Below are 16,257 nucleotides of genomic sequence, written 5' to 3' on the forward strand. Positions count from 1 at the left end.
AACACAGCTCTCCTTTTACCTCCCCTACCTGACAGAGGACTTCACACCCACCCCTTGAGTATCAGTTGCTCTAGTTAGCGGCCTCGAGATCAAATTTTGAGATGAAAGACCACCCACCTGGAAGTCCGATCTCACAACCACCTACCCCCGTATTCTACGCTCTTCTTGAGTACCCACCTGGGATGTTTACAATGTTGCCCTACCCCACCCCCAATAAGCCCTCCTCTACTTCGCTTTGTTTTTGGCTCAACATTTGATGAAGGGCATATGGGGGATGAGGGCTTTACTAGTTAGACTCGCCGGCCGCCGCGCGCCGGCGGCGCGGCGCTTGAAGTGCCGGCCGGGCCCGGCAGGCCCGGGGCCGGGCCCGTGCCAGGCTATCAGTGTGTGGCCCGCCGATGGGCCCCCGGGTCCGGTGGGCAACGGACGCCGGTGGGTAACTAGCGGGTGCCGGGGGGTAACTCGCGAGTTCAAGGCTAGCCGATCGGCCCGGCGGGGGCCGGGGGTACTAGTGCCTACTAGTACGGTAGTAGCCGCTGAGCGGCGTGGCTGAGTCCCAGTACACGGGACACCGTCGACTGAGTTATGTTCAACTTTGCGCTATGTTCAACTTTGCGCTATGTTACATCAGAGTCACAAGAATAGTACAACATCAACTATCAGGTGAGAGCCTGTCAAGAGACGTCGGGGCAGTTGATGATGGCGTCCAGAATCCTCATTCCTCCCCTCCTCCTCCCGTCGTTGCTGGGTGGAGTCGCCAGGACACCTGCCAGGACCAGCCGCGTCAGCCGGGGCCGGGGCAACTTATTCACTGAGGGAACTCACCATTGCGCAGGTTGATGAGAGCGTCAGAGAAAGCGCGCTGGATGCGGTAGATGCGGAAGCAGTTGCGAGTGACGTTGCTCTGCGAGTCCAGCGGGTTTTCGATGTAGAGCGGGTCGAGATGGTACCGCCGCTCCTGCGCCGTCAGCGACTCCGACCGCTCGTTCGAGGGGGTGGAGTCCTCGATGCTCATCCTCCTGCCGTTGGAAGTCTTCACTACCCTCCCTCCTGTCGCCGGTCGCGATACTTCGCTCCGGAAGGGCTGGTCCCTTCGGAGGAATCGCCCGATGAGCTTGCGAGACCCGTGCAGGGCGAACTCGGCCTCCGAGCCGATGGTGATGCCGGTTGACCGCGGGTCAAACCGGTTGCCGTAAAAGTCCAGGAAGCCGGAGAGCTCGGCTCCCAGGTTCGGCTCCATCCTGACGCCCTGCGCCTTCTTGCTCTGGTTGGAGTGCTGGAGGTAGCGGGTGACGAGGAGGACGAGGCCGAAGGAGGTCAGCCCTCCAGTGTAGGGGTTGTCAAGGCCCTTGTCAGAGAGGAGGGACTTGACGACGAAGAAGAGGTGCTTGAGGGCCGGGAAGTCTTGAACCAGCGACTGCACCAGCCTCACTGCTGGCAGCCCTCGATGATCAGGGCCCTCGAACGTCACGTCGAGCCTGATTACACTGATCTTCTCCTCCTCCTCGCTGGCCTTGTGTTGGGAGGGATCGAGGAAGAGGCTCATCGGCTTCGTGCTGAAGGTGATGACGGGGACGACGGCGTTCTCGATCGTCTTGAGGGTTTCGCTCTGAATCCAGTCGGCGTTGGCGAGCACCTGCGCCAGGTTTGCCTGCAGGGTCCCCTTGATCACCCGCCTGCCCTCCATGACTCCGGCGCGAGCGAGCGAGGGCTCCGACTCCCTCGACATCACCTTGGGCAAGCACACGATGATGTCCACGTCACTCGTCGGGACCGACAGGCTCGTCGCCACAGACCCGAAGATTTTGCACTGAGCGCGAGGCCAGAGGGAGGAGGCGGCCGACTGGATCTTAGCAATGGCGCACAGCCGGTAGTGAGAGCGTCTGTCCAGCTCCGACTGGATCCGGCGGGAGAAGAGCAGCATGTCTGAGTCCAGCATGGCGTGCATCAGCTCCCGCCCCAGCGTCTGCAGCGTCTTAGCGATGGTCTGCTGGCTAGAGGAAACCGCCTCCTCCCCCTGCTCCGTCTCTTTCGCTTGGGTCTTCGCCGCCTCTTGCGCTTCGCCTGTCTCCTGCTCACTGGGCTTCTTGGCGGCTGGGCTGAGCACGGCCGACAGCTCCTTGACGACGTTGGTGGAGGCGCAGAGCTCCGTGGTTAGTCGCTGGACGGACTTCCTGAGGGACTCGTTCTCGTCCTGCAGCCGCTGGATCAGATGGCCCGGGAGGATGTCGCCCACGTTGAGGGGCAAGCGACCCTTGACGTCCCTCTGCCGCGGCTCCGACGCCATGCCGCGCAGGTGGGCGGCTGAGGAGCGAACGCTGACGGGATGAGCTCCTGGCTGTATGAAGCCCCTCCTGTTTTGCCGGCGACCGTCGGGCAGGATGGGGATGCCTGCAGGCATCGTCTGCTCCATCGGCAGGCTCAAGTGGGAGACTCCCTGCTTGGGAGGAGCATGAAAGTCCATGGGGCTCGCGAGGGGGATGGAGAGTGGAGACGACGGTTGTGACCGAGCACGAGCAAGAGCTCGCATCCTCCCGTCCATGTTGCCCGACGACAGCAGCGTCCTCTCGCTCATGCTCCGCCGGAGGCCCACCTCATCCCCCAGCTGTTGCGTCAGGTCCATGTCCTTCCACGCCCCCATCAGGCGTCGCGCCGCGTCCTGCATGTTGAAAGCGCTGGGGAGGTCGAGCAGGGGATGCTGCCATGCCATCGGCCGGTGAGAGGTCGGAGGGAAGTCGAGGAGAGGATGCCGGAGGTACGTCGCGTATGTCGAACTTCTTCCTCGCTCCATGTACAGCCCCCGCCCGCCGTTGCGAGAGAGCGAGCGAGATCGCGTCCGGTGCGTCCTGTTGACCGAGCAGCTCCTCCCCTCCTCCTCGCTGCCTCGGAAGGTGAACACTTCCATCGGGCTCGAGCCGTCTCCCGCACTTCGCTGGCGCCCCTCAGCTCGAGGAGTAGCCGGGGAGTCTGTCCCCTGCGCGTGCTCTGCCTTCCTCCCCTTCCCCGCAAGTTTCGCCTCTGCCTCCGCCCCGTACACCTCGCCCTCGGGGACAGTTTCTTCCTGCAGAGACCCTACCATCCCCACGCCGCTCGCTACCTGCCTGGTCGAGAACCGGCTGACCAATCTGGTCCTCCTAGGGTGAGCCTCCTCCTTGAGGACCAGGTTGCTGTCCGCCCTCTGCCGCTTTCTCCTCCTTCCCGCGACCTCGTTGAAGTGCGGGAAGCTCTGGCTCTCAGCCTCCGAGTCTGACACGGTCCCGGCGTCCATGCCCTCCTCGTCGATGGAGAAGACTCCCTCCCCCTTGACCCACCAGTCCCCGGGCTCCGACCGCGTCTCGTCCACGTGCTCGAAGTTCGAGTACCCGCCCATCACAAACTTGCCGAGCATGCGGCAGCTGGGCTCTATGAGATTGAACTTTGAGTAGGAGGGGATAGCTTGGTTGGGATAGAAGCAGCGGAGGGGAGAGGAGGAGGGAGGAGGAGAGGAGGAGCAGGCTTTCATGCCGTCCGTCCTCACCTTGGGGTTCTCGCAGTTCAGCCCACCATGGTTTGGGTTCCCCTCCTCTTGGAGCTTCGCGCCCTCCGGGGGTTCTCCTGGACTCCCTCCTGGCAAGTTCACCTCCTGCTGGGTGAATGGAGAGCATGACGTCTCCTTCCACTCCTGCCGCGATCCCTCCATCCTCAGCATGCTGTCGGGGGTGACGCTGGTGCGGATCGACGAGTCCGAGGAGGCGCACAGTTGCTCGACGTTGTGCGAGTCGAAGAAGAAGCTCAGCTCCTGCTGACCCTCCCCGAACGGTTCCGAGGACGAGAGGCTCGGAGTTTGCGGGCAGTGCGGAACCATTCCTGCGCGGCCGAAGGATGTGAGGGAGGGAGAGTTCCAGGAGAAGTTGGCGTTCCGAAGGGAAGGAGACTGATCTGGAGTCGAGAGCATCGAGCTGCCGGCGGAGAGGTCGAGGGGAGGGAAAGTGCTTTCAACCATCTCCTCCTCTGAATACATCCTACAAAATGTGTCATCCTCCCCATCATCCTCCTTGTCCTTGTCCTTGTCCTCCTTTCCTCGTCCTCGCGCTCCTCTCGCAACATTGTCCTCGCTATTTTCTCCTACTCCCTGCCCCCTCCCGTCCCCTCTCCTTCTGCCCCTCCCCCTACTTCCTTCCTGTCCTCCTCTCTCCTTGCTCACTTCCATGGCATCTCTCACCTCGGCGGCAGATAGTCAAACATCTGCGAGTCGGCAAACTTGCTGCTGGGGAACTGCTGGTTCGGATGTTTCGCCTCCCGTCGAGACCCGTCGCTGCCAGGAGGAGAGACCTTCTCTGCCTCTGCTGCCATAGTGAGAGGAGGAGGAGGACATGGAAGACTTACCGTCATACGGCCTGCTGGAGGGAATGAAGAAATTATTCAGCTGTCCCTTTAGGCAATATTAGAGCAGGACGGCAAGAGGACAGGGAAGTTAGGAAGGAGGAAGTGAAGATGAGGAAGTGAGGAGGAGGAGGAGGAGGTGGTGGTGGTGGTGGTGGGGAGGTGAGGTGGTGAGGTGGTGAGGTGGTGGTGGTGGTGGTGGAGGAGGAGGAAAAAGAGGAGGAGGAGGAGGCAGATGAGAATCAGGGGATAGAGGCAGGAACAAAAGAATGAGGAGTTGAGTCGAAGCGCACCAGGTCGGATCGACCCCCAAAGAAGGCTTGAGAGTTGGGATTGAACTGCATCTTCCATCCCACCTTGCCGTCTGATCGCCGAGTCAGAGCCAGACCAACATGGTCGGGACACAAGGGAATAGGGACGAGGAGGTTGCAGAGAAGAGGGAGGGGCAAGGGGAGCTAGAGGAGGAGGACTGGAGAGGTAGGAGGGAGGGGCCATGGGAGCTAGAGGAGGAGGACTGGAGAGGTAGGAGGGAGGGGTAAGCAGAGTTGTCTACCAGCATTCATGTGGTGCATCTGATTTCTCTTGGTGGGGGTGGGGTGGGGCGGCATCTCTATCTGAGCTTCCCTGCTGGCTCCTTCCGGGGGGCAGCGACCGGGCGCCGCGTGCTGGCGCTCGTCGAGGAAGAGAGGAAAGTCGCTGAACATGCTGCTCCCGTGACTGCTGGGGAACATGCCGGCATGCATGCTGCAGCACTGACAACTCAAAGTCAGTCTCAGTTTCTTCCTCTCCCCCTCGTGCCCCATCCCTCCTCTCCTCCGCACCCCCTTGCCCCTCCTAGCTTCCTCCTCCCCTCTCTCCATGTTCCCTTCCCCTTCCCCCTCTCCTCCCTCCCTCAGCTCACATGCAGCGGGTGCCCACAAGTCTGCTGCAAGAACGGGTCGCTGAAGTTTGTCTTTCCTGCCATGAAGCCGCTGCGGCTGTAGCGCGAGGAGGGAGGAAACTTGAGCTGTGCGTCCTGCTCCATCACGTCGGCCTGCAGCAGGAACGCGTTGCCCCACTGGCTTCGTAGGTAGCCCTCAGGTTCCGAGGAGAAGGAGAAGGGGAGGAAGAAGTTGCTGGCCCCTGCAGGAGGGTAATCGGGAACAGAAGGAGCAGGAGGGGTCAAGAAAGGCGGGAGAAGCAGGAGGGGTCAAGAAAGGCGGGAGAACCAGGAGGGGTCAAGGAGGGCAGGAGGAGCAGGAGGGGGTCACCTGGAGAGCTGCTGCTGCTGCTTGAGCGGCTGAAGGCGCCAGGGGTGGAGGAGAATCGTCCGTTGAGGAAAGGGCTGTCGGGGAAGGACCAGTCCGAAGGTTTTTTCCTCCTCCTCGACTCCTGAATGAGCAAAAGGAGGGGAGAGGGGAGAGGGGAGCAATAATAAGTCAGAAGCGATACGGGAAAGAGGAGGGACAGGGGGAGGAGAAGAATCGTGAAGACGAAGAGAGAGAGACAGATGTGGCGAAGGGGAGAGGAGAAGGGATACCTTCTCTCTATGAGACTTCCTGCTGGTAGCTATGCTGACAGATTTCCTAACGAGCTAGAGGCAAATGAACGAGGCAAACGACTGAAGGAGCTTCTACCTCTTGTACGATGTTGGAAACGCACCGACGCATCTGATCCGGAATCATTGGAACAGGCGAAATAGCAAAAGCAAGGACGAAGATCAGGAGGAGAAGGAGAAAGAGGAGGAGGAGGAGGAGGAGGAGGAGGAGGAGGAGGAGGAGGAGGAGGAGGAGGAGGAGGAGGAGGAGGAGGAGGAGGAGGAGGAGGAGGAGTCGACGGAGGAGCAGGAGCGTCAAAGTTCACCTCCATCTCATCGTCGATCGTCTTTTGGATGATGAGCGAAGTAAGCATTCGCCATTTCGCTCTCCTCTTGTCGCTCTTGCGCGCTTTCTGAGGCAGCATGAAGTCAATTTCATGCATCAAATTGGAGGACGAGGGGAAGGGGAGAGGGAGAGGGAGAGGGAGAGGGAGAGGGAGAGGGAGAGGGAGAGGGAGAGGGAGAGGGAGAGGGAGAGGGAGAGGGAGAGGGAGGCAGAAGTTGGCAGAGGAGAGAAGGCTTCTTGTCCGTGGCTGACCTCTCGTTCCATCATCATCTCTTGCTCCCGCGCCTGTCAAACTTCAAGTCACGAAATGCAAACAAAGATGGTTGAGAGGTTTCCAGCGCAGCTTCCTCCTCCTTAGCTGCTTCAGCTCGCCTGAGAAATTGTTGAGCTCTTGCAGGAATTTTCAAAAGATCGAGCTCTCAACCTCCTGGCCTTCCTCTCCTTCTCCTTCTCCTTCTTCTTCCTGTTCGCCTCCTTCTTGCGCATCTTGCTGCTCTCTTCCTCCTCCTGCTCTCGCTGCTCACGTGTCAGCTCCTCTCAGCATGTCAGTTCCAGCATCACATGCTGTATCTCCGTGATCAGCTTCTCGTTGTGCCGGGCAAAACTCTCCTTCAACTGCGCTCTAGCTGAGAAATCTCCAACCAACTGGGAGTTTTCATACCTCATGAAGGATCCAGTGCATCATCCTGCGGTAAGGGGGCGGCGGCGGAGCGAGGAGAGGAGAAGAGGAGGAGAAGAGACAGGCTGAGTCATGACACAAGTCGACGCGAGTGCTCGCGTCTGGACAAAACCCTCGGAAAGATGAAAACCAACAAGCATCGTCTGTTGCGTCTGCAGCAAAAGCACAAAGTGAGCAATAATTTGCCAATGTTGCAAATGAGGGGGAAAATGGGGAGTATGCTGAGGACAACGGAGAAGGTCGATAGTGATGTTGATGGAGGAGATGATGGTGATAAAGAACAGGAGGAGAGAATCAGAGAAGGAATGAGAAGTGGGGGGTTGGCAAAGATCAAGTACCAAAATCAGCCTGTAGTTGACATCTCAAGGGAGAATTTCTCCGTTGGGATTTGTCGAAGTGAGAGGCAAAACTGATGGCGCAGTTAGTCCTTCAATCTCTCCTCATACATACAAGACATACTGGCAAATTTGCCGTAGCGTTATCAGCGCATTCAAGTCCTCGGGAAAGCCACCAGGGGCCTGTTTCTGAACAGAAGGAGTCAAGATCATCACGTTGCATCCTTCTCTCACGTTGGAACTAGTCTGTTGAAGCTCATCGCTCGCTCGCACGAGTGACTTGACCAGATGAAACATCTTCAGCTGCCGAGGAATCTGGTGCCACCACCGATGGATCGGAGACGACTGGGCCAAGTCACATGACACACAATCGACCCGATCCCAATCACATGATCATCTCTCGCTCCATTGCCTCTCCCTGCAAACATTTCAGACGAGCTGTCTTCACGAATTCTCTCTTCTCACCCTCTGCCTCTGCCGCCCTCATCCTCCCTTCGAAAGTCGAGCACACAAGCTCAGCACTGCTCGGAGATCAGAGTCGTTCACAGTGTCGAGCACAACGATACCAGGTGAAGGAGCACAACTTCAGACATTCACTCGGACAACACGTCGAGATCTCCTTCCCAGACTGGCACAGCCATTCGGCTTCCTTCCAAACCTCTGCTTTGACAAGTGTGATTGCACTGGGGGGGGGGGGGGGGTAGGGAAACCTGTGCTGCTGTCCGAAGCTCTCACGTCAGCATCCTGCAGCCTGCTGAGGAACCCTCCATTCGTGATTACTCGCGTCATCTCCCAGAACGTGTTGAGGTCCTGCACCAGCTCCTGGTCGGGCTTGAGGGAAGTAGGTTTGCCGTCTTCGTGCACAACATGCAGGTGAGAGAGGAGGAGACTGTGAGTACTCAACGTGAGCGTCTGGCAACCAACGCCACAGCAAGTCTCACCTTGACAGAGACATCTTCCTATCAAGATGGTCGGACAGCACAACATGCGCTCTCGTTCTTCCTTCCCGCTCCTCAGGGTCTGTGCGGACCGTGACGAACTGACGGACGTCTGCTTTCTTGCAGGGATCTTCGTTTTGATCTGGCGGTTCGCCATCGCGGATGCTCTTCTTGCCTGCAATCTTCTTCAAGAGCTTGTCTACTGCTTCAGAGCTTCCTCCCGCTCTCAGCAACTCTTCTCTCAACATGTCCATGGTCTTGTCGTCTGGTCTCGACGGGTTTGCTTTCCTTCCGCGAGGGTGATCGTTAACAGCATCAGTGACGTCATCGTCAGTGAAGGCAAAGCGACAGCACTTGAGCGATCTGAACTCAGGTAAGCATATCATAACACCCCACACTAGCCTTACTGTGCCGCAGCTCTCGATCTCGATAGGCGAAAGTTCACCTCCTCGCTCGCCATGGCCATCACAGTTGAGATCCATCGTTCGTTCCTGATAGTAAGCACTTCTACTCGCTCCGAGATAGATAATCTTGAAAACCAGGACCTCCACTTCCTGCCATCGCCTGCCCGTCTGACCATTGCGCCTTTGCCGGCGTTACTCGTTCCGATTTCTTTCTGCTGCTGCTCCTTGTCCTTGTCCTTGTCCTCCTCCTTCTCCACCTCCTCCTCCTCGTCAGTATCGTTATGTCTCAGCATATCTGTCTCACCTGGGTCCTCGCCTTCGCCCTCGACTCGCCTCCTCCTCGAGCTTCGCATTTCTCAGGCCCCTTCTCTCATTCTCAGAGCTTTACCAGGACCGTTACAGAGCGGTTAAACGAAACTTCTGTTTTGTACCTGATCGTTATAGTATCCGTTATATTCGTGCATCATTCTGGTCAGGTTACCAGTGGTAATTTAGGTGACAGGTGAAGCACCGTCGTTGCGGCAATGCAGGGGGCATGGTGCAGGAGGGAGGGAGGGAGTATGGAGAGCATGCGATGAAACGGGGAAGAAAAGCAGGTGAAGGTGAGGACTAGCTTGATCTTGCTCGATACTTACCCGTACTTGATCTGAAGCTGCCGTCTGAATGCTTGTCCAACGGTTTGCTCGTTGTTTATGAAACGACCTCTTTCCGTCCAATTGCGCACGAATCGCTCTTTTCACTCATTTGGAGATGGCAACATACCACACAATCGATGGTAAATTCCTTATGAAACTTCATGGGAACGTTGAAGTATATGAAAAGGTTTAATTCGAAGACTGGAAGATATTCATGTAGAAATCTCGGATGGAGTGGTAAACAAGGAAGATCGATCATGGCCAAACTTACGCACCTTTGGTAGAGCGAACTTACAGGCAGCAAACGTGACGAAAGAAGCCCTCTCCAAATCGCTCAGGCATCCTTGTACAATCCCGTGGACCTCTCTGACTTGATAGCCAGTCCGACTGCATCGATCAGATCGAGTTGCTAAGAAGGAGTGTTCACAGAAGAGACGAGCTCTTCGCTCAGGTTGTTGAAGACATGCTGTTCTACTACACTCTCTGACTGCCCATGTCTCTGCAGGGAAAGAATAGATCGGTCGATGGCATTGCGGCGGCAGCAGCAGTACGACGCGATCTCAACGAGCTGGCCATGAAAGCGGAGAAGTGATGGAGTCCAGTAAGAGCGCAGTTGTTCTTACACGTTCTCTCACAGGCTGGAAAAGATTCATGCCAACTCATACAAGGGAAGCGACAGTGAAATGAGCCACGAGGTTCACGCCATACTCAAGAACATCGACATCTGCATCAAGGTAGCTGCTGCTGTCGTGGTCCTCCATGGTTGGCCTGACGATGATTCTCAGCGCGAGAAGGAAGCTGGCTCTACGAGTGTGAAGAAAAGCACGAAAGTGAGCTTCTCCCTAGAGATCCGAGACATATGACTGACTTCTCCCTCAGGACGAGAAGCTGTTTCACTCACTCCATCACGGTCCCAACAGCCGGGTCGACAGCAACACCCGCATCGTACCTCCCATGTGCCACATCCCGGTCAGTCACCCTCGAGCAGGAGATCGACGACTCCTTGCGCGAGCGTCTCATCCATGTCAACCAACGAGACGAGGAGCTGGATGGCAGCCTGGACTCCATCGCTGCCGGTGACTGGAATCCTGTCGTGACAGTCGTGCTGATGCTGTTGAAGGCCTTCAGAGACTTCGTGCCATCGCCACCGACATCCACAACGAAGTTCGCGTGCAGGCGGTCATGATCGACGAGATAGCTATCAAGGTGACCGATGTTCTCCCTCCTCCTCCCTCTGAACGCTGCTTGCAGGCGGACAACGCTGAGAACCAGTTGACGAACATGAACAGGAAGATGCACAATGTTCTCAAACAAGCTGGTGGGGACGAGAGTTTCCTCGTACTTGCATAACGAGATCGCAGGCGGTGCATCGCGGTTTTTCATCAACATAATCCTCTCCTTCATCCTTCTATCCCTGGCTCTTTTCATCTTCCAGGCACTTAGGAATGCATCTGGAACCTAGTACATGAAGGCAGAAGCTCTTGGTTGTCTTCTGGAACCTAGTACATGAAGGCAGAAGCTCTTGGTCGTCTCCTAGAATCTAATACATGAAGGCAGAAGCTCTTGGTCGTCTCGTAGAATCTAATACATGAAGGCAGAAGCTCTTGGTTGTCTTCTCCTTCATTTATCTCTCAATCATTCTTGATCGTCCTTTCGTGTCTCAACATTTCTTCCCGATGCCCCTCTCTTCCTCCACTCGTTGCGATCGTCTCAACCCCTCTCTACATCTTTCCTTAGTCCACTTCACCCGAGAGGAGCGTATCGCAGTAAACTTACTACCCCTACCCCCTATTCTCTTGGTATCCCTCCGGGTCCTTTCCCCTAACAAGGATCTGGGGGGCCGTCATGCTGGTCGGGCGATTCCGCATGGCGATGGCCATGTGCCTGCTGTGTCCGCAGGGAGCAGGAGGAGCGACGACTCTCCTGCCCTCCACCGCTCGAGCCCTCGCTCGAGGAGCCGTGCTCCGCATCACAGCCGATCTGACAGGCGGGCTTCCTCTCGACCACTGGAAGGTGTGCAGAAGGGAGGGAGTGAAGTGAAGGTCTGACGAGTAGGCAGACGAGGAGCATCCGGCACCCCGAGGAGTCTGCGCTACAGGCTCTCAAGGCTGTCTACCAGCAGCAGGGGGGGCTCGGAGCTTACTGGGCGGGTCTGCCCGCGAAGCTTATCGAGGGATCGCTGTGTGGGGCCGCGCTCATGGCGACTAAGGAGGGGATGAGGGCAGCGCTGGTGCAAGCTCGAGTGCCGCTAGCCGAGTCGGCTATAGGAGGGATCGCAGGGATAGCAGGAGGAATCGGATCATGTCTCGTCCTCGCTCCCACCACCATGCTCGTCCTCACGACTGCCACGACTGGGAAGCCGGCGCTGACGACTCTGAGGGACGTTGCGGAGGGGAAGCGAAACTTCCTTGAGCTGTACACGGGAGGAGGATCTCTTGCTCTACGAGAAGCAACGAACTGGTTCGAGAGGGGAGGGGAGGAGGAAGAGGAAGATGAGAGACTGTCACAGGGCATCGCGTGAGGGTCTGACCGGACTAGCGAGAAACTGGTTGAAGAGGTCCCCTCCTGCACTGCGCCTTCTCCCCGAGCATCTCCCCTCCTCCTTCCTCCTCCTCCCTCCTCCTCCCTCCACGAACGATGCTGTTCAGCATCACTTTTCTCACATCCCCCGTAGACAAGGTGTAGGCAAAGGAGCAGCGCTGGAGATAGGAAGCGGGGTGATTGGAGGTGTACTAGCATGCTGGAATCATCCGTTTGAGGTCTTACTCTGCCTTCTCCTCCCCCTCTTTCCTCCCTTTCCTCCTACTCCTCCCTTCCCGTACTTTCGCTGTTCTTTCCTCCCACTCTTCCTCCGGCATTTTTCCTCCTCGCTCGTCTCTTTCCTCCTCCGCTCCCTTCTCCTCCTCCCTCCCTCCTCACCTCCTCGGCCTCGGGCATGACGGGTCGCAGATCGCGAGGATCCGGCAGCAGAGAGATCAGGTGCTGCTAGGAGGGAGCAAGGAGAGCACGCTGGATACGATGAGGAAGGTGGTGGAGAAGGAGGGGCCGCACGGCCTCTACGTCGGTCTCGTCCCTCGCTGCGCCCTGTCGGCATGGCTGACAAGCTTCATGGTTGTCGCTCCCCGGCTCTTGTTCAAGTGAATGGAGTCAAGAGGAGGAGGAGGAGGAGGAGGAGGAGGAGGAGGAGGAGGAGGAGGAGGAGGAGGAGGAGGAGGAGACGGGGGGAGGGGAGCTGGAGGAACGGGAGGAAGGAAAGAGGCACGAGAAATGGTGGAACAGAGAGGGGAGTCCAGGAAGGAGTTCACATGTGGATGATGAGAGGAAGGGAGCTTGAGCAATGCAGTGAGACGCGGGGAGAAGAAAGGGAGAGTGCAACACAAGATGATGAGGGATAATGGAAGGCGGTGGACGAATAAGAGGGGAGGGGAGGGGAACGTGTAAGGGAGGAGGAGGAGGAGGGAAGGAGGAGGAGGAGGAGGGGTTTGTTATAGCTTCACGTACAGTAATAGAATGACAGCATAGCTTCCAATGCTCCTCACTGACTAGGGACACAGACCCTCAGACCCTCCGAAGAGGAGGAGGAGGGGGAGGAGGTGGAGAAGTAGAAGAGAGAAAGTTTATCTTCCTGAAGTCCCGTCCTTGTTGCCTCCGAACGCAGCTGACTTGGGCGTCTTGCTCCATGTCTTGTCGAAGCCCTGAGAGTTGATCAGCGAGGAGGGAGGGAGAGAGAGGGGAAGAGAGAGACGGAGCAGGAGTAGGAGAGGAAAGGAGAGGAGAGGAGAGGAAGGAGCAGGAGGAGACCTTGTAAGATGATCCAACAACAGTCTTGAGGTAGTCGCCGTTCTTCTCGTTGTGCTTCCATGGAATAGCCTTTCCTCCGATGTCCACAACCTGATCATGGGTCACTCCTCCTCCTCCTCTGCTGTCATGCTCCTACCTCACGATCGTAGCTAGGCTTGTGCGTGTAGACCTCGGCAGGAACCTGAGAAATGAATAAGAACAACCGTTCCTCTAGTCCTCCCTCCCGTTCTATACTCTTTTTCCTCCTCCTCTTCTCATGGAACCACCCCAACCCCTGCCCCCCCCCCCTCCATGCTCTACTCTCCTCCCTCTGTCCTCTCCTCCCTCTTCACCGTGGAGTGCACGTATGCGTTGGCCTTCTTGGTGTAGTCGGTGTAGGGCTTGATGATCTTGGTGACATGGTCGCCAATCTCCTCCTTCCAATCCGCAGCATCGTAGACCCTCCACTTCTTGTTCTTGTTCTTGGACAGCCATTTCTGCAGAGGAATTAGAGAAAAGAGGAGGAGGAAAGAATGGAGCCTTTCAGAGCACTCGGCAGTAGAGAAAGTGAGGAGGGAGGGACGAGGAGAAACAAGAATGGAAGAAGAAAGTAGAGGAGGTAGCGAGTGGGGAGGAGGAGGGAGGAAGCAGCGGCACCTTGTCGTAGTCGAAGAAGGGATTCTTTTCCCTGTACTTGTTCGCATCGCCGAGGTCCACCGAGTCGCCGTTGGACAGCTGGACGCCCTTGAGGGATCCGAGGCCGATGATGCCCGTCTGAGGGGATCGAGGTGAGAAAATCACGGGAGGGGGAGGGGGAGGAAAAAAGGAGGACACGTCGAGGGCAACAGCATCGGAAGGGGTGAGGAAGGGAAGAAAGCGAGGAGGGGAAGGAGGAGGTATGAGTCAGGATGAGGCAAGAGGAAGCAGTCGAGAAGAGAAGGATTACCTCATGATATCCCTCCACGAGCTTGAACGTGTCGTCGGAGCCGGTATCAGGTCCAGCATACTGCAGCACGAGGACCTGGTGGCCCCAGTAGCGTCCTGAAGGAGCTGATGAGAAGAAGAAGGTGGGAAAGAGGAGGGGAGGAAGAGAGGAAGTCGAAGATACTTCTTACCCATCTTCACGACGGATTCCGGAAGGATCTGATAGTACGCGAGAGTGTTCTCGTTGGCCAGAGGAGCTCCGTTGTAACTGAGGGACTGCTCGATGGAAGGGATGTCAATGGACTTCGCCAGCTTCTCCTTGAGGTCGTAGACGGTGGTGGAGCTCGGGAGCTTGAACTTGATCTTGTCACCCTTGGAAGTCTTCACGTAGAACGTCAGCGTGTCGCCACCCTGCATTGCTCCTATCATGTTGTCGTCGCCAGTCTCTTGCGGGAAGGTCGTCAGGTTTTCCTCCCATGTCGGGTTGGTGACGTAGTCGTCGTCGGTGCCGTCCTGCCTCCACATCAACCTGACCCCATGCCACCTGGTCCGACCAGTCAGAGACTACCCCCATGGCTCAGAGAGTTTTCCTACCCCTTGTCCAAGTAGATCTGCGCTCTCTTTTCGTGGGGATGAAGAAAGCCTCCCTCAGCTGCTCAACGTCAGTCAAGTCACATCTAGAGGGCCAGCAGCAGCACCGTCAGCTGAACCGTCGGCGTCGGCGTTCTCAATGATCAAGTCGTCGTCGATCTCCAGCTGGAAGGTGGGGATCAGATCGAGCGACTGAGCTGAGAAGCGTTACCGATGAGCCGTCGTCACTGGTCAGAGCGAACTCGTAGACTCCTCCCTCCTCGATCTTGATCATGCCCTCCGCCATCAGCACAACCTGCCGCGTGGCCTTCAGCACACCCACAAACATCCTGTGAGTGACTTGACTCACCATCTTCCTGGGGAAGTTCTCGTCTTGCAGAGCCTCCACCCACTCATCGTGGTTGCGGTAGTCAAAAGTGGCCAACCTAGTCAGACGTCAGAACGCTCTCCGCCCTTTAGTTGTCTCACCTCGCCGCCGAGTTGGGAGGGTTGAAGAGGGACCGATTCTGGATATCGGAGAGGGAAGGAACAGAAACGTCGGTATCACTGAAGTAGGCGAAGCTGACGAGGATGGTAGAGGAGGGCTGAATGTAGTAATCCTTCAAGGTTCTACCGTCAGCTAGGACTATTCCCTGATACATCAGCTTCTGCTGTGCGGTAGCGATGTTGCTCTGCTCTGCCACCTTCTCACGCAACGTCTCGATGGTGTCTGAGCCGTCCAGGTCGACAGCGAAAGTCTTGCCAGTGATGGTTTGGACGTACAACTTCATCGGTCCATCTGGGCCAAAGTCACAACAAAATGTTCGCAGCTACTGCTGGTTACCGGGAGTTGGGGTAGATGAGGAGCTGTAGCCACCTTGGGGAGCCATGTAGTAGAACAGGCAGCCGAATCCTGGCTGCACGTTTCTCTTGGCTTCGACCTTGCCCTTGGCATCGAGGTCGAGAGCGAAGTGATATCCCATTACATTCCCTTCCTCTCCTCCTGTGTCTGGACCAGTGTACACAACTTGAACAAATGAGTTGCCCTCATCCGGCTTAAAACGAAAACTTTTAGCCCCAGGCAACCAAACATCAAGATCAACATCACCTGCGGCGCTTTCCAGATGAAAGTGACCTTGTGGTATCCACTCTCCAGTGTGATAGGATCAGTGGACTCAGGCCCGCCATTAGGTGCGACGATGATCTGAAACATGTCAAGAAAACAATTCAAAGCATCATGATGACCTGTTTGTTGTCAACGAACAAAACGCAGGGGGATGTTGCTGAAAGGTTGAATGTGTAGTCGCCCTTCTTCACCACTTCCATTCTATCAAAAAGGTTTCAGCGTCTAAGAAAGCAAAGGATAAGTTTCTTCTTGCTACCTCCCATGAAAGATCGCAACGAACTTGGAGTAATCCGCTGTGTTGTTAGCAGGAAGCGAAGGCCCCGCACTCTCAGCAATGTCTGCATAGTTTCCAAAGTGCAACGCAGTCTTGAAGGTTTGAGCATCAGGAAGTCCCAGCATAGTCTTCAAGTCGATGAGCTTTCCGGTCATGTCACTGAAAGAGACGTCTTTCTGCCAGTACATCTTAACTTCGAAGCCTGTTGGGATGTTACTACAACTTGCAATGCAAACAAACGATCAAGATTCACCAGGCTCGGAGTACATGGTGTGCAGCAAGCCACTCGAGTCATCGTAATTCTCGATTGCACCGAGTTTCTGTGTAGCTGATTTCAACATCTTTCGTGCAGCAATCATCTTTTGTGC

General features: G+C 56.6%; 4 protein-coding genes across 4 annotated transcripts; 2 read left to right on the top strand and 2 right to left on the bottom strand.

Moving 5' to 3' along the window:
- Positions 1–674: 674 nt before the first annotated feature.
- GUITHDRAFT_118270 (hypothetical protein) lies at positions 675–8,873 on the bottom strand (the record flags this gene model as incomplete). The annotated part of the gene is made up of 22 exons (XM_005822487.1): positions 675–766; positions 826–4,001; positions 4,202–4,322; positions 4,366–4,411; positions 4,656–4,726; positions 5,015–5,114; positions 5,264–5,484; positions 5,613–5,733; positions 6,205–6,287; positions 6,529–6,596; positions 6,649–6,740; positions 6,786–6,839; positions 6,886–7,055; positions 7,242–7,312; positions 7,363–7,427; positions 7,473–7,553; positions 7,598–7,656; positions 7,704–7,759; positions 7,805–7,898; positions 7,949–8,127; positions 8,180–8,539; positions 8,584–8,873. The coding sequence occupies 22 exons, from the start codon at positions 8,871–8,873 to the stop codon at positions 675–677; spliced, it is 5,670 nt and encodes a 1,889-aa protein (XP_005822544.1).
- Positions 8,874–9,098: 225 nt separating this feature from the next.
- On the top strand, positions 9,099–10,848 carry GUITHDRAFT_155452 (Qc-snare). The gene is made up of 13 exons (XM_005822488.1): positions 9,099–9,182; positions 9,233–9,355; positions 9,403–9,452; positions 9,500–9,553; positions 9,598–9,666; positions 9,721–9,803; positions 9,853–9,949; positions 10,001–10,045; positions 10,095–10,160; positions 10,204–10,291; positions 10,336–10,421; positions 10,467–10,533; positions 10,577–10,848. Exons 2-13 carry the CDS (start codon positions 9,331–9,333, stop codon positions 10,675–10,677), a joined length of 831 nt encoding a protein of 276 aa, XP_005822545.1. The 5' UTR covers positions 9,099–9,182; positions 9,233–9,330; the 3' UTR covers positions 10,678–10,848.
- Positions 10,849–11,081: 233 nt separating this feature from the next.
- Positions 11,082–12,356, top strand: GUITHDRAFT_146395 (hypothetical protein; the record flags this gene model as incomplete). Its single annotated transcript, XM_005822489.1, has 4 exons — positions 11,082–11,228; positions 11,275–11,732; positions 11,890–11,974; positions 12,165–12,356. The coding sequence occupies 4 exons, from the start codon at positions 11,082–11,084 to the stop codon at positions 12,354–12,356; spliced, it is 882 nt and encodes a 293-aa protein (XP_005822546.1).
- Positions 12,357–14,111: 1,755 nt separating this feature from the next.
- Positions 14,112–15,280, bottom strand: GUITHDRAFT_47044 (hypothetical protein; the record flags this gene model as incomplete). Its single annotated transcript, XM_005822490.1, has 2 exons — positions 14,112–14,363; positions 15,077–15,280. Coding segments are annotated over 2 exons (456 nt in total), but the record flags the coding sequence as incomplete, so codon positions are not given.
- Positions 15,281–16,257: the final 977 nt, after the last annotated feature.

Source organism: Guillardia theta (assembly GCF_000315625.1).
Source record: "Guillardia theta CCMP2712 unplaced genomic scaffold GUITHscaffold_124, whole genome shotgun sequence".
NCBI classification, from domain to species: domain Eukaryota; class Cryptophyceae; order Pyrenomonadales; family Geminigeraceae; genus Guillardia; species Guillardia theta.